Source organism: Halyomorpha halys, unplaced genomic scaffold, assembly GCF_000696795.3.
Source record: "Halyomorpha halys isolate HHAL.00 unplaced genomic scaffold, Hhal_1.1 Scaffold505.1, whole genome shotgun sequence".
NCBI classification, from domain to species: domain Eukaryota; kingdom Metazoa; phylum Arthropoda; class Insecta; order Hemiptera; family Pentatomidae; genus Halyomorpha; species Halyomorpha halys.
Window position 1 is genome coordinate 324,651 of NW_027114634.1, and position 18,150 is coordinate 342,800.

The window sequence follows — 18,150 nt, forward strand, 5'->3', positions numbered from 1 at the left end:
GGAGGATTTCTATATCTGTTGTCATTACTGGTCTAGTTGCAAAAATATTGTTAATTTTTACAATTTTAAACGTTTAAAATTGTTAAATTTATTGTTAGTGTGTATTATTAGGCACTCACTCCGGTAAAAATTTATATTTTGTTCGTACGTTTCGCATTTCTTCGAGTTACCGTCCAACTGTTGATGCGGTTAGTAAAAACTTTGAATAGAATTAATTTAAAGATCAGAAATAATCAAAACAAAAACAATACATAAGAATGGTGTTTTCTCACTTATCATCATTACATTTGGTAAGGCTAATATGTTACGACAGTTGACTGTCAAGGGATATACATGTGACTGTTAAACGTGGCAGTTAGCGCGACTGTTAGTCCACTGACATTACTTGTAATTATCAAACAATTTCATCATGATGGTGACTGCAACTTTGACCGCAATATCTGAAACTGTACGATTGTTCACTTTCAAGGCATATTCATATGATAGTTAACGTGACAGTTGTTTCATTGCATCACTTGTACTATCAACTATCACCAGAACTAATGCGACATAACAATCATATAGCAACAGTTATAACGATTCCTCAAGAGTGGGTAAAGTGGTGGGTATTGGTCGGGTAAACGGATATTTTCAAGGCACTAAGTGGGTATTTTTTGGTCTGGTGAATCGGCAGCATTAACTATAGTACTACTATGATGGTTTACCGAGGCAGTATTGAACTATTTCGAGTCTCCTCTTCTTAAGGGAATTGTAATCGTTTCAAATGGCCCCATTCGCAATATCTGTGCCTCTGATCTTCACAAAATGATGTGCTTAGCGAGGTATATTAATCGGTATATAACGGAACGGATTGATTTAGCCTCCGTATTATCCGTATATAAGGAATGTATTTACAGCCGTCCTGTAACTAGTTATGTAATAGAATCGTTGATTCCTCATTCTGCGCGCAGATTATAATCGAAGAACAGGAGCTACCAATTCGTTTTTTTTTCATTGATGTTCGTTTGTGAACATGTATTTATGCAATGCAAAACAGGAAAGTGCATCTCATTCGTAAGCTAAGTAGAAAAACTATTCTTATAAAGACAGATAAAGATAAAGACGTTAAGTTAGGTATTAGTACTATTTTGCACTCATTTACAAATTAAAGGTACACATAATATTAAATCACCTATAATCCTCCTAGGCGTCTGAAAAGGAGTTAGCCTCAAGATCTAACATAGAAATATTATTGGAGTGCTACCAGACGATTGTTTCTGCCATGTCCATTGTAAGCTAGTTCATATTTACTTGTTATATTATTTAGTTTTAAATTTCAATGAATAAACAGCAATTTTTTTATACTCATTGCGAAGGCCGAAGCTACCACTACAGCTTATGGTCCGTCCTGCTTGCCACTTCGAACTACCATTTGACTAGAGCAGCGGTTTCCCAACTGTTCTTTCACACCTTTCTTGAAATACAATAGATTCGCGGCACCCTTGTTGGGCTAAATAAAAGTTTGTGGTACCTTTTCAAGCTAAAAAAATATAGATATATAAATATGGGCACAATTATCCCTAGAGGGATTAGAGTATATAGAAAAGGAAAAGTAAATGCTGTAATGCATCATACTTATGCTATTTTAATTTTTTATTTTTTTTGTAATATTTTGAGTAAGTAACATTCCCTTGCGGCATCCCTGGCATACATAGGTGTCCACTATGGGAACTGTATTAGAGAATCGTACCCGGCATTCTTTGTTGAGTTATGCGCAGTTTAAATCCTCGAACATTGTTTAAGTTTCTCCATTGAATAACCTTCGAAAAAGACTAATAGTCCTACTTTTTGGATTATTCTCCCGAATAATATCCTCCTAAATCATTGCCGGTACTCCACAAGGTTCAATCCTTTCCCCATTTTGTTCAACTTTTACCTTCACGACATCGTCCAGTCCACACACACCTCCATAGCTATGTTCACTGACGATACAGCTGTGTTCTATCAACATGATGACATAAAAATAGGTAGAAACATTTTGCAAAGTCACCTTAATGATTTAGAACAATATTTCACAAAATGGATGATAGGCTTGAACATTGAAAAATGCAACTCAAAAGTTTTTAATCTTTGACGCCCACCAGATCCACCGGATCTAATCCTCAAAGGTAAAAATGTGAAATGGAATCCTGCCAGCGAAACAGTAAGACACCTGGGAATTCACCTAGATGCCGCCTTACCTGGAATCACCATATCAACATCAAACTAGCTCAAACTTATGCAAGGTTAGCAATGCTATATCCTATCCTAAACAGAAATTCCAAACCAAAACAAGAAACAACTGTTCTTATATTTAAAACAATCCTCAGGCCACTGCTGATGTACGGCTGTGAAGTCTGGGGAGCGGCATCCTTCACGAAAAGGAAAAAAACTACAATATTTTCAAAATAAAGTCCTAAGAATCGCAGTTAATGCTCCTAGGTTTATAAGAAATAGCCAATTGCATCGCGAATTACAAATGGAGTCAATAGAGGATTATATCAAAAAAATGATTCATGAAGTTCCACTCTCAGTTGTTGAAAGTTAAACGAGCAGTGACCTAGAACCTGGGCAACCCAACCTCGACCCGAAGACTGAAGTCCAGACTGCTGCAGGACATTCTTTTATAAATTTTTAATACATTTAAAATTAATTCATAGTCACACTACATCTATTTACTTATTATTATTATTTTTCTCTCTTTTCTTCTCTCTTCCCTTTTTCAAATTAACTTGTTTCTGATGAGGGAAAGAGTAAATAAGCAGTAAACAACTAAACAAAACATGTCATAGGAAAATAGATAGACACACATGGAATACATCAAAAAGGAGCTACAGTTAAAGAAGGTTATCCAACATGGAGGCGCAGTCACAGTTGCACGGAAGTTACTGAGGTTGCTCCAACAGTTTCTTTTTACTATTAGAAGACAATTGTTTGTTTTATTAAAGTGTACCAATATCATTATTTTTTGTTATTAATTTTACTTTCCTCCTTTGTTAAGAAGCATTATTCTTATCTATTTATTTTATTATTATTTTTTTTCTTTTAATAAGAACATTTTATATAGTTAGGGGTGTCATTTGTATGACTATACCCCCTCATAATCAACTGTTAAAAAATAAATATAATATAAGTTATATCAACCATGTAGGACCACCAGGCCGATCTGGTATAAAAATAAAATTAAAAAAAAAAATATCCTCCTGTACTCCTAATCAGTGGCTGCCCTTGTTATTAACATATTTTTCGGCATAGTAATAGGAGCAGAAAGTTCAAGTTCAGTTTCTTATTTTATTTAAAATTAATGAATGATCAATAAGGAAAATGTATGAGTGGCTTGGTAATGGTGATTAACTTTAATTAATGATATGGAATCAGATAAGGATCTCTTTTTAAAAAGCCATTTAGTTTCAATTTGTTTTACCTGATTGATCAGCGTAAGGAACTCGAGGTATTAAAGTATAACTTTTTTATATTTTAAATTTTCTCACATTAGTTAATGTAGGAGATATAGGGTCAATTAAACATTTTCCGAAGCGTTTATATTGTAGTTTGAGCAAATTCATTATTTAGTAGTTGTGTTATATTCTTAATTTTTATATTTTAATTTAAAGCAGTTCAGGTAAAACTAATGAATTGCTGCTTATGATTATTTAAGCAAATTAAAGTTGATAAGAAAACTAGACCGAGGCATCTATTTCTCTCATGGAGTGTTTGTATGTTATCGCAGAAGTGCCTGTTTAAATTTCGTTTTATTTATTGTTATTAATTTTTATTGTATTATGATGGAAGTAAATAAAACAGTGACTATATCACGTTAAATTTCATATATTGTTTAATTTATCAGTTAGTCATTGCTAGGCTAAAATGGTAGAATAAGTTATTGGTGATATCTTAGAAATTATATTTCACCCAATTCTTTAAATCGTTCTGTCTTGCTTGATTGTATTGAGGTTATATATATGAGAAATTCACTAAAAGGCCAGTTTCAAATTCAAGGGTTAATTTTGACTCGTATTTAACCTAACCTGTTCCACGACCATTCACGTTTCAGAAATAAACAAGTATGAGCAATGATATTGCTAAATTATATATTTTCTATCAAGTTATCGTATGTTACTTAATGAATGGCTAAAATATCCGTAATATAAAATATGCGATATTTTTTTCTTAAGTTGAACACTGTTTAACTAAAAGGAGCGTATCTTTTGTGTTCTTGTATAAAAGAGAAGGATGGTGTATGGAGTAAACCATTGGAACTGGTTTTGTTGACTGTTACCAGAAACCCCGTCTCTGACATGTAACTTACGTTGTAAGGTTATCTAGGATTGTACATATATCTGATCCTTATGAGAGGCTCTGAAAAGAACACACAGTTGAATATCTGAACCCAGTCTCTTTTCTCCTTTTTATCTTCTTATTAGAATATTTGGTGTAACGTAAAACTTGCTTTCATTAAATGATTTATGAACTTTAAATTGATTCGTCCACCAATCTTAATCATGATTTGTACTTATAATTATAACAATCTTTCTATTTCTAGCAGTGTATGAAGTAATTGATATATTACGCCTGTATTCCAATGGGAATAACAGTACTCACGAATTGATCATTTCCCTCTTAGTTGTTTGAACTATTCCTTTGCGGCTGTCTCCAAGCTTCCGATACTATTCCGAGAGGCTAAAACAATGTTTGGATATATAGCTCTGACCAAGAACTGGCGAAAAGATTTCAAGAATCCACATACGGAAGGAGAAAACTTTGGAAAGACAATAAGTTGAGGGTGAAAAAAAAGTTTCTTTGCAAATACTGCTAAATATTTTGGTCGAACTTGGGATGGTTGCGAAAACGTTCAAAATTATACCTGCCAAGATTAATTTATGCACATTTCAATTTGAGTATTGTATCTCAAACAAATATTCAATAAGGGAATTAATGGTCTCATCGGTGGTACTACTGGAATTTTGTTTAGGAAGGGGTAGTTATCGCATTGGAAATAATTTTTTTTCAGATTTTGAAGAACTTGTTGCCCTCCAGTAACCTGGTAGGAGTAACTCAGAACCTGATGGTATTTTATATTATTTGGGAGTATTTATTTGCAGGTTGATCAAGTTTACCCCTTCATCCCCTTTTTGATGCTTACTAGGGCGTACCCATAATAAAAAAACTAGGGAGGGGTTAATTTAATTAAATTAATAATTTTTTTCACCTCTGGGGGGAGCAGGTGCCCTTTCCTGCCCCCTCTCTCCCCTGCTGGGTACGCCCATGAATGTTAGTTAATATAGCTGTTACCAATAATTCGTTATTAACACAAAATACACCTTGTATAGAAAGAAATATGTGTTTGCAATGTTGACAAATCAACTCGTGATAATTTTAGTCCACTCAATTACGCCGAGGCTGATAGCATTAAACCTGATGGGACCGATTTGTAATCTTCTTATGGAGTATTTGTGTACCCTTAACACTAGCATTTGTTAAAAAAATATTTCTAACAATAATGTTACGGATCATGTTTTCTACCGATGTGAATAATTCAATACTTTATTGTCACGTAGAATTTAAATTTAAAGGATTTCTACTCTAAACCATTGAGATTCAGAGGGAAATAAATAAAATAATTAATGTACTATAGCACACCGAGAAAAAAATGAAACGTCTTAAATGGTTCATTACCCTTCTTGTAATAACTACGAATATGTCCCAGGGTTTCCACATTTGGTTTGCAAAGGAGGGAGGAATAGAAAATTGTGTGTTCATTTTTTAGTTATGTCATTTTATTGAAGACTTTTATTATATAAAAAAACATAAATACTAAAAAAAAAATAAAGGAGTCCTTTAAAATCTACATAACAATTATTATTCACATTATTTCTGTATAAAATCAGTAGTTACGAAGGTAGGGAAGGAATGTAACATTCGGCATTGGTAAAACTTATTTCAAAAGCCATGAAATTCCAATATTTGAGGGAGATTATAAGTATCATATCAGAATTTAATTAGTTTAATTGAAACTTTTAAACATTTTCATGGTAACGTATTAACAAATTATAACCAAAGGTTTCTACTTTAATATTAAAAAACATTAATAAATGACGAACAAACGTGATTCCCGATCCACGAAAAATATTAAAGAATCGGTATTAAGATTAATTAATAGAGTAAATAGAAAATAAAACATTTATATTAATAACACAGGCTCTATTTTTGTATGTGTAAAAATATAATGTAAATATTGTGTTTTTTCTTACATAAATTTAACTCTGTATAATTTGTAATTATAATTTTTAGATTACATAAAAATATAATATAATAAAAATAATAGTGTTAGTTATTACATTCCTCCATACTTATTAGCTTCTATGTGATAAAAAAATAAATATGATTTTCTAAACCACAATAGTTTTATTATATTTTTTTAAATATAATAAAACTGCGATTTTTTTTCTTTCTTATTTCTTTCTTCTAAAACACCCATCGCAAGGAGAAACGCCTTTAATTTTCTAGTTATACTATCCGCGTTAAGCTAATGTCAATCATGTAGTTTTCAAACAACTAAAAGGCGTTAACCTTTCAGGAGGCTCGATGAAAATATTTTTATGCTTCAGAATTCAATTTTCTTCTTATATCTGAAATATGAAGGGTAGGTTTCATTAAAAAAATTCAACAGGAATAAATTGATCTGTTTAAAGATTATTATTATTATTATTCAATCTAACTATTAAGAAAACAGGTAATTAAAGATGAATAACATATAACGTCACATAATTATGCTACATAAAATGAAAATTATTAATATCTCCTTTAAATTCGAAAAATTTAAATACATATGAAAAAATCAATAAATCCAGATATAAAAGGCACTAAACAAGGAAAACAATGAAGTTGAATCGTTTATTCACATCCGTAAATACTAAGTTTTTATACTTAGGTGAACTATTTTAAGAGGGAGAGTTGGTATTTACTTTATCGTCTTTTTAGTTCTGAGGAAGGCAACGTAAGTTGTCAAAGTTCTGAAAGTGTCACTCCTATCGTGCACATATTTAATAACATCACTTCACAAAATACGTTAACTTTAATTATTAATATCACAGCAATTATCAGAACAAAATTCAACACGGTGGTAGTAGCGTGGAAACAGGCCGTAAATTTATAAAGCAATAATTGCTCGCTGGCGAAAAGTATGAGCACGATGTAACTGAGCTCAAGATACCCAGGTAGGGGGCAGTTCTTCAACTTTTCAAATAAATCAGTAGTACTTCATCAGCAGTGCGCTGTTACATTCATGTTAGAATTAAGGCGTTCTAATTCTCTCTTGATTCACTGAATCTCATATAAATATTTTCCATTTCTTTTCGCTATCATGAACTAATTGTATTATTACTTTACAAAGCTTGGGGACTCATATGTACGTGTGCATGAAGCAATAACTTTGTAATGTAACCATAACCATAACTATGTGCATATAACTACCATTGGTTGAATGAGTAGAAAGTTAAAATGTTCCAGAGAGGAGGAAAGAATAATTTAAGTTAATGAAACAATATAACTGACCAAAGTTAAAGAGTCTAGACCAAAGGTATCAATTGGAACTGGAGGAGTAAGGAACAATGTGACTGGTCCATGACCATTCTCTGTGGTTGTTACTACTGCCATAATAGTAATAATAATACTGCTCTAATAGGAAAAGCATACAGCGAAGTAGATTATAGCTAAATAACTTAAAGAATAACTTGTGATAGGAGCTTCAGCCGGCAGGTTATACTTAATTAGGTGAAAGCTTCCTTTACACATCTTACACAAAGGCTTAGGTCTTTGCAATCTGGAAACTGTGACGGCACCGGTTCGAGTCCAGCCTGGGCGTTCGACTTTTATTTCTATGTCAGTCCCCCGGATGAAAACTTGACCCCCACCATGGTGTTAGAATTCATACAATACAATCTATCACAACTACTTAGGGATGAAGAGGAATTTGTTTAGGTGTTACTGATGTACATGCTAATAAACAAAAAAATTATTGATAAATAATATGTGTAACGTATAATTAAAAAACAATTAAAAATTTCGTTTTATTTTTGAAAAAAAAACATACAAATTAACTTATTGACACAATTGATCCAACTTATACTCTCAACATTTATTTCACATCTCCAACGTTTCGGCCCTCAGGCCATTCTCAAGAAGACAACCTTAAACTTTGATGTCATATATCCTTTAAAATGTTTCTTGCAGGCTAATTGCCCATGACATATAAAATTTTTATAATTCAGAGTTAAAACTTTTTCGCACACATATTGTCTATATTTAATCTCACTAACAACATTCATTCTTATATATAACAATATTTACTAATAATATCAATGTTGTTAGTAAGATTAAATGTAGACAATATTTGTGTGAAAAAGTTTTAACTTTAAATTATAAAAATTTTATATGTCATGGGCAATTAGCCTAAAAGAAACATTTTAAAGGATATATGACATCAATGTTTAAGGTTGTCTCCTTGAGAATGGCTCGAGGGCCGAAACGTTGTAGATGTGAACTAAATGTTGAGAGTAAAAGTTGGGTCAATTGTGTTTGTGTTAATAATAAAATAAACCACTCTCAAACAATCAATATAATAAACCATAAATCTAATACGAATTAACCTTAAAAATAATGGAATTCAACTATTTATCACCAACCGCTGATTGGTAGGTACGTTATCTAATTGAATATGTATTTTTTCAGGTAAGGATGAAGATAGCCTGGGTATGCTTTGCTTTGCTATGGATAGTCGGGGCATCAAGTCTTATAATCAGCGAAGAAAAAGCAGTCAATACTGTCAATGGTCTTTTTCCGGATAATGGAATGGTTATCAAGTTGAATTTCGCTATTGATATGATGTTGAAAGTAGCTAGGTTCTTTTTCACGAAGCATGGACAGCTTACGATAGCATTGCCTACCTTGAACAAAACGTTTGGGCATGATTTGTATACTGGACTTTTTACTGCAAACGACGGATATTTTAGAAATGTCGGATCCCTGCACAGAACAGGGGACGTTGAATTTATTGCAGTTAATAGCACTTTATCACTGCAAGTTGCAATGGGTCTTTCTGAAATGGAAGCAGGTTAGTACTATCGTGTTAATAACAAATTAATTTGAATTAGAATTATATTTAATTCTCATATTAGAATGTATTAAGATAGTCCAGATTTTTAACGAATGAAGGATTTCATTGTTTTTTTTATATTTTTGAATGTGAAACGGTTACAATAAATATGTATATATATACTGTTACGTAACGTACGTTATTTTAAATATATATTTATTTTTTGCAGGTTACAATAACTATACACTGGGCATCGTGAAAATTCACCAATCAGGAAATATGACCTTTGGTTGCCAAAACAATTCCCTTATGATGAAAATGACCTTCCGCTATTCGCCGAAGTGCAGTTTCTATCTGGAATATATTAAATTTGACGTATTGGATGGTATTAAGGTTGATATAAATGGGCTAGGAGCTTTCCAATTTATGTATAACGAACTTTCTAACTGGTTGATTTCAAATTTCGAAGGCAATTTCCGTGTAATTGCGAATAAAAAAATGCACGAGAGATTAGAAAGAGTTTTGAATGAAAAATCTGATGATTTTTGCAAATATTTCCCACATTTTTAATTTATAATAGTTTTAATACAAAAGCATGATGTATATTTTATAGCGACCTCTCATCTATTTCTTTGACATTTATCATGTTGTACAATTTTCACATTTTTTATAATTGAATACAATTATTAATAATATGTTCTTTTTACACATTATTAATGATTTAGTGATTATTCAATAGAAATGTATGTCTGTCTTTATATCTTCTTAAGTTTTATTGATTGTAACTGTCTATTGTTAATTTAATTAAATTATTATATATTTTTATAAGAAAAATTAAGCTCCTAATATCCAAAATTACTGTCTGTAACATAATCGAATTAAATAATACAAAAAATATTATTGAGCGAGCTAGTCAAGTAACCCGACAAAATACCTAAATCAACTAATCCATAATAATTCCTTTCGGAAATGAAGTTATTTTCGTCACTTCTTCAAGCTCTGTAAGTGTCATTGGAGACAAAGATCCTTAATGCATGCGAACAGAACCGAGGAGGTCCTAGATTTTGTAACGTAAAAAATGGAATACTGCTTTTGCAAGCTAGTTTTGCCGATTTAATCTGAGCAAATTAAGATATTATAACACTAGATGAATCAAGTAAATTACAATCCATATTTATTTCATATCGCTGCTCCGTAAGTAAAATGACGCAACTGTAAAATTGATATAATTTGTAGATTTTATGGAGTTGGCGGGCTAAAAAATGCATTTTCTATATCATTTAAAAAGATATAATTGCACTTCAAAATTCGCCACAGGGAGCATTTTGGAATTACAATTATGTCAATTTATATACATCTATTTAATGCATTTTAACAGTAAATTCAATTTCACATAATTTTACAGTGGCGTAATTTTACGTAGGGAGTGGCAATATGACATTACTTTGACAGTGATTACTGGGGATAGGATTTTCATGTGCTAAAAAATCTGAAATATGTACATAAATATTTGCTAATAAATTGTCAAATATTTAAAAAAATATGTATTTATAAATTATGTATTATTCAACAATATAAATTACTAATTAATTAGTAATTTTATAACTTAAAATAAATAATAATATTTTAAAGAAATTATGTTTAATGTACAAAAAAATGTACTTAGAGAAAACATAGCTGTTCAATAACAAGATATTAATTAGTAATTGTAATTAAACTAGGGGAGTCAAACAAGACTAAAATGAGAAAGGACCATGGGAAGGGAGGAAACAGAGAAATGGATTGAGGAGTAAACAAACAAATTCTAGGAAAATGCCAAAGGAATAAGACCCTTGCTCTTTTTAATTGATTCTGAGAAATTCTCGATGTAATTCTGTGTGAAAATTTATTACCACTGATTTTAATTTGTGTTCAAAGATGAAAATATAGATTTTTTACGCACTATTTATGATAAATGATAAATTTCGCCTTTAAGTTTCTTGCGTTCTCTTGAAATTTACGTAGTTGCTGCGAAAAATGTATTTACAATTGAACAAATAATTTAAGGAAATACAAGATTCAGGACAAAATATCTAAAAAATAACAAATATTTCAGAAAATAAGTGATTTACAACAAAATATGTAAAAAAAGGCCAAATATTTAAAAATATGTGAAATAAAAATGGCTTCTTTTGGCCAGAAATGTCTTGAAACATTGTTAGTTAGTAAGGAATCGAAGATATCACGGTCAGGTAAAAATATGTGAAAACATAAAAATCCTATCCCTAGTGATTACTATATGCCTTTTTAAATGTTGTAATGTCAAAAATCTTCTACTCTGCAGTTATTGCACATATTTTGACATTTTTATCATATAAAAATTAGATCTCAAATTATCTTTTGGACGTAAATGATGCTTTACATTTCTTCAACAACTTGATACAGTTATATTTCTCAAGAAATATCCTGAATTTCTGAAATAGAAATCCTGAACCATCAAGGTTCATATAATCAATACTCTGTAGTATCTAGGAACAGAAAAAAAAGAAATGCTGATTTATTTATTTATTTATTCTAATTCTGAGGACATACAAGTAAACACCTCTCCAACTTAATCAGATTCTGCCCAGAATCACTTATTGAAATCAATCGCATTCATGCCAAAACAATAAAATCGTTTACTCCCAAAAACCACCCAAAGTAAGTGCAAATAACATGATTTGGTTGCTATTTAAAAATAAACGAATCAATTAAAAAGTTACTTCCACATCCTAAAACAGTTAAGATTCTTTGTGATTAGCCAATCTTAATATACTTATTCAGTTACCTTGAACTAGATATATAAAAACTTATATTAAAAAAAAAAAAAATACATACTTATATAATTTAAATAAATGGAATTTGGTCCGGGTGCGGTCAAATTAAACTCAAATAGTAAATTGGTGTACTATTTTTATTTTAGCCAACGTTTCGCCCTATGTTGCAGGACTTCGTCAGAGCTGTTTTGACGGAAGTCAAATTCAGAGTGGAATCACTCAAGATACACTACGTCTTTGACGGAAGTACCAATTTACTATTTGAGTTTAATTTGACCGCACCCGGACCAAACTCCATTCATTGATACACACGGTCAATCAGCAATCTTCCAATATATAATTTAATGTGGATATACTATAAACATAATTTATTTTCTGTTTTTTCTATTCAATTGTATACTAAAAAAATACAAAATTATTCGTAATTAAGTTCATTTTATTCGTACAATTCAAAGAAATTTATGCTTCTATAAATGAAACCATAAACCAGTACAATTATATTATCCTGTGATATAAAATCAATAAATGTTACATAAAACAGGGATAAATCGAAGGACTCCAAGGTTATAAAGTAAATCGAAAATAATTTGTACTAGGTTTCTGAATAAAATATCTTTATTAACATTCATCACAATAATCAAACATTTAACAAATCAATTATTAATAACTACTAACATTTGCAATTTGATGGAACACAAATAATCATGATAATAAAATATTAACTTTAGCCCTTGTTTGTCCCAATAGCAGATTAGGATACATTACAAAAGGCTAAAATGAACTCTTCTATTTTTCAAATTTGGTTAAATCGTGGACCTTAATTTGTCTACCATTGATTCAGGTTTGATATAAGTCGAATGTGAATTGATGTAATTCTCCAATCCCAGAAATACGGTGAAATTTATCAAACAACTAAAAAAATATAATGCTAAATTGTCCTAACACAGGTATCGGGTTTGAAAAGTGCATCTTCTTTTTTTCATTACTCTATAACACTAAATAATGAACATTAAATTTATCTAATTAGAAATGTTGAATGATAACACTCTTCCTTGTTTAAATTATATTTTATTACAATACAATGAAAACAACGTTTCGGGGTTGTCACCTATCCTATACATATTCTATATCCAATACATATGTTACTCCTTATTAGTCTGATCTGGCTAATATCAATATATTATTGTCACTTAGTAAAGATTTATTTAATAATTAAACTATTATATTTTCTAAATAAGGAGAAATAATTTCCTTCCTGAAAGGTTATCTTTTCCTTTTAGTTAGGTTATCTTATCTTAGAAAAGATAACCTTTCAGGAAGGAAATTATTTCTCCTTATTTAGAAAATGTAATAGTTTAATTATTAAATAAATCTTTACTGACAATAATATATTGATATTAGCTAGATCAGACTAATAAGGAGTAACATATGTATTGGATATAGACTACAACAACAGCAACCTGAAGATGGGCTGACAACTCCGAAACGTTGTTTTCATTGTATTGTAATAAAATATAATTTAAACAAGGTAGAGTGTTGTTCATTCAACATTTCTAATTATTTTCAAAAAAACTCTTCCAGTAGAAGATGTTACTCTAATTAAATTTATCATTAATTTGTTTGTCAGCCTTGTTGTTGACATGTCGCCTTAAACAGCATTACTCTTAATAACGTATAACAATAATGATATGTAGCGCTGAAAGTACTAGGTAATTAAAAAGATTTGTAAAAAAAAAAGGTTAGAAATTAAACATAAACCTGTCTTTATTCAAAAACTATTTCGTTCGATTAAATGAATAAGTTAGACGTGCATCTGTCGAACACGTGAGATCTTCAATGCTCTTTCTAAATCTATGAGAGTCCTTCTAAAGGGGCTCCTAGATGAGACCTAATGCTTTTTGATTGTTTACCACATGTTCGCTTATAATCAACTGAAGTCCGAAACATACGAATATGTTATGGTATTTAGAAAAATAACATAAAACACAATATTAGGTAATTGCTGATAGAAGTCTCGAAATTCTTAATAAGTTTTTACTCAAGAAGTACCCGCCAAAGGTTCGTCAATTCGGGTTTCATCATGACTTAAATTCACAAGTTCAAATTGATGCAGATGAGCATTTACTTTTGTAAAGGGCATATTACAGAGTTTGGGAGTCATGTAATAATCTAGAAACATTGTAACTTTCATATCACCATGTAAAAAAATATATTGACATGACAAAAGCTATGTGACTGTCTTTTTTCACCATAACTAGTATGGGGGGAGAGGGAGGAGTCTCGAGAACTGTAGAACTTTCTGCATAGATATACCATGATAAAAGAAGAGAAAGTCTCCAAATTTTCATTGGTGCTATTTTTCGAAATCGCACTGTTGTTGTTTGCCTTTGAAGGAACTCGCGGTTTATTTATTTATTGAGGTCTCTATTTGGTTAATGCATTTTGCTGTAGAAGTGCTTTCTTCAGTTTAGTTTAATTTAATTTTGTGGTGTTCAATTGGTAACATCCCATGATGTCTCAATTGGTAAATCATTTAATAGCTTGTTAATTATTGTTCTTTAAGATACTCAAGTTTTTGCTTTGGAATGTTCTAGTAATATTATTATTTTGCCCTCTTTACAAACAATATAACTACTCAACATGAGTACACTCCTCTTACGTAATAACACCGAAAGTAAATCACAATATTACAAGCTATATGAGGATGATTTTTCCACTTCCAGTTTAGTGGAATGAGATCCTTCTTGTGTCATTTTGTCAAAGAAGATATGTTGTTGCTATTTTATTGATATAAGTATAGAACTTCCCTAATTTGAACCAATCGTGATACTAGATTACCAATAAAGATATTCACATTCTCATATTTATATAAAATCATTGAGATAGATTTAATGACAGTTATTGGGTTACGTCTAATGAGTAGCAATTGATCATTATTCAAACCCTGTTTCCATATTTTTATTGAATGCCCTCCGACTAAATGCACAAGTAAAAATTTTCGTAAACCTTATCATGCTTTAAAATATGTAAGATAACCGGTAAAGATAAAAAATGTGCAATAGAAACATATGAACTAATGAACTCGGAATCTTGGATCAATTTTCTGATATAGATATATATTTATTGACACGAACACTCACCTATTACCTAAATACACCACAAACATCTTCAACAGAATTACCCCATATGCTTGAATAACTTCCGTGACCCACTTATATTTCAACCATTATTTCAGAAAGTGATTTTCTTGGGAGATCTGGAACCGTAGCATCTTCTGCAGGGTAGCCAACGGGAAGAAGAAGGGTCAGTTTCTCGTTTTTAGGGCGACCGAGAAGAACACGAAGGCCAGGACCACAGTTGAGAGGAGTACTGGTTAGTGAAACAAGACCGGCATTCTAAAAAAATATAAAAATCATTAATCTAAATTACTATTAACTTTTATATATAATAAGATTCATTCATTTTTGACGTGATATAAAATATTTTAACTGTTGGTTTTAATAGCAACATTATTGTAAAAACTTGGAATGAGGATAAAATGCAAAACAACCAAACACAATATCTCAGCTAATGATCATTATTAATTAATTTAAAAAAAAAAATCATTTCAACGCGGATTCTGTTTATAGAAATAAATAATTTCTTTAAATAACTTCAAAATTAGTTTTATGCAGTTATAATTAGGATCAAGTTATACTTTTTGTTAAAATGATTACAAACAATGAATGATTTCGCTTACGGGTGCACTACCGTTACAAACATTCATAGTTCATTCCTTGGTCACAATTAATATTTCTCTGTCTTTATAAAGTGTAAACTATTATTACCAATTCACATTTTTTTCTTTCTATAAAAACTACAGATTTTTTCAACTACCACATGAAGAGTGTCGTTTAATATTGGATTATACAATGGTATTATGTAATGAGGAAATGTGGTCTGTCAACAAAAATTTTCATCACTTAGGTATTCCATTTTTTTTACTGCATCCAAATTTATTTAATTGTGCTCTGTGGTTATGTATCAGCTCACCTTTTTTTAACAATAATAACTTGTATTATTCGGAGTAAAGAAAACTTTCAATAAAAAAAGAAATGTTCCGGAATGAAAATTATACACTCATATAAACAAAACGACATGTACATCATGTATTATGTTGTATTTATGAAGGAAGAGAAGTATTAGTTGTAATATCTTAGCAATTTCTAATACAAGTTCAGCTTCATTTATTTTTCCATTGTATTATGGGTTTCCCTCTTGGGCGTTTTCCTGTTGGTCTGGTCTCAAAATGTTTTCTTGGGTCCCTGTCTTCACCCATCCGACAGAAATGTCCTAACCACCTGAGTGGTCTCTTTTCAATGGTATCCTTTATGGCAATTCCAACATCCATTCTTGTCCTCTCATCTGGTACTGTCACTCTCTGAAGGTATCTCATCGCTTATCTAGTGGTACTCAGCTGGTGCTTAGAATCAAAAAGTCAAATAGCTTCTCTCCAAAACTACTGCACCTAATTTTTATTTTGCACCAAAGGCACTGGCCACACAACGATGGTGTTATGCGCCGATTTAATGTTTTTTATATTTGATGACGTAATTCCACAATACCATTTTATTAATTGATCTAATTAATTTAGTACCTTTTTTTAAGGATTTAACATTTTTAACATCATATAACAAATCATACCGCTTATCTTCTCAAAATTAATAGTTTATTCGCCACAGATCATCTGCTCGCTACTTTGCGACATTAGACAATAACCACAATTTTATTTTATTATTAATTGAACATATTCCAATGATAGTAAGTAGACTAGGGTTATTTTATCTGCTGTGGGTAGAAGGCTGTCACAATGTAAATCCGGTATACTGTTGAACGCTGAGGTGGTGAACAAAAATAAAATGTTTTTACTGTTTTATTAGTTACGGTTAGATAATATAAAATGTTCTTACTGTAGTGAGAACAAACAACACAAGTACATACAACAAAGCCTTGGTGGTAACTTTTCAACGACTACTGTTCCAAACTGTTGCAAACGGCTTGTGTGTCAACAATCGATATACTCACAGTTTGCCACAGAGCAATATGTATGAATTTTTACATCTCACTTTAACATATACGGTATAGACCGCGAAATACGTCAAATATAAAATTAAATCTGATCTGCCACTACTGTAGCGAAGCAGCATACTGTCGGCCATGGTCAACAAATAACTGTTTCAGTAAATCCTTTTTAAAATAAAGTTGTCCTTTATCCTTTATAAAATCCTTTATCAGAGTTGAGCTATTACACCGTAATTTTTCTCGTCCAGCTTGTTTTATAAAAGGTCTTCGTCAAAGAACTTTGATAGTGTAATGCTGGCCTTAGGGTCCCTTATATTCATTTCGTATTTATAATACATGTGGCCTATCTAGGGTTTCTACTTGTTTAATCCATTCAGCAACCATCATTTTTAGAAGTTTAAGGAAAATGGTGAATTACAGATAATGTGATTAATTGGTTCCGTCAGCTAAAAAAAAATTGCTTCGACATCGATTAAAATAAGGTAATTTAGAAATTGAACAAGCGTTTTGATTTGATGTTGAAGCGTGAAGAAAATATACTGATTAGATTTTTTTTCGTCTCAGAACAACTAACTTGTTTTAATCTTAAATGATAAAAAAGCTTATTTACTACTTCATTAATATTTAAAATTTTAATTAATGTTCTCCAATCAACAAACTCTCATACCATACTGAATTCCAATTTTTTGTGATCATAAATTTATTTTTAATTCAAGCAGGCCATAAGTATTTTTAAATTTAAAATACAACTTTCTCAATTTATAAACATTTTAAAGTTTCTATTAATTTATTTTTGCACTTTAATCCAGTTATTAGTACATTTACATACAGTGTATATTTTTGATAGGTCCATTAACATTTCGTATAGGCTTACCCAAAAATATACATACCTGTTAAGTAATGCCTATGTTTTTTTTAAATATGATATTTAAGATAACTTATCTCACATGTATTGCAGTAAGTAATATTCCGGCGGCTATGGCGACGCTCATTTCGTTGTAGTAGTGTGTCCTTCTTTCACCATTTTCCGAAATTCCGTAAACTTGTTTGAAAACCAAAATCAAATAAGGAGCAGTTGTCAAATATTCTTTTACCCAATCAGTCTTTATTGGTTTTAGATCTGCAACCCATTGTGGTCCTGCAAAGTAATAATTTTTAGATATATTAATAAATATTAATAAT

At 30.8% G+C, this 18,150-nt stretch overlaps 2 protein-coding genes across 2 annotated transcripts in view; one reads left to right on the plus strand and one right to left on the minus strand.

Annotated features, from left to right (window-relative positions):
* Positions 1 to 3,380: 3,380 nt before the first annotated feature.
* Positions 3,381 to 11,056, plus strand: LOC106683703 (uncharacterized). Its single transcript, XM_014425340.2, has 3 exons — positions 3,381 to 3,469; positions 8,749 to 9,130; positions 9,342 to 11,056. The coding sequence occupies exons 2-3, from the start codon at positions 8,755 to 8,757 to the stop codon at positions 9,680 to 9,682; spliced, it is 717 nt and encodes a 238-aa protein (XP_014280826.1). The 5' UTR covers positions 3,381 to 3,469; positions 8,749 to 8,754; the 3' UTR covers positions 9,683 to 11,056.
* A 1,444-nt stretch (positions 11,057 to 12,500) lies between these two features.
* Positions 12,501 to 18,150, minus strand: part of Iyd (Iodotyrosine deiodinase) — an 18,400-nt gene continuing 12,750 nt past the window's right edge. The window contains exons 5-6 of the mRNA XM_014425324.3: positions 17,916 to 18,106; positions 12,501 to 15,302 (exon numbers count right to left, since the gene is read on the minus strand). Of these exons, the coding sequence (XP_014280810.1) occupies positions 15,120 to 15,302; positions 17,916 to 18,106 (374 nt within the window). The 3' untranslated portion in view covers positions 12,501 to 15,119. The remainder of the gene's footprint in view (positions 15,303 to 17,915; positions 18,107 to 18,150) is intronic.

Coding starts and splice junctions, on each gene's coding strand:
- LOC106683703 (XM_014425340.2), top strand. CDS start 8,755: ATGAAGATAGCCTGGGTATGCTTTGCTTTGCTATGGATAGTCGGGGCA. Junction 9,131..9,341: donor TCTTTCTGAAATGGAAGCAG/GTTAGTACTATC, acceptor TATTTTTTGCAG/GTTACAATAACTATACACTG.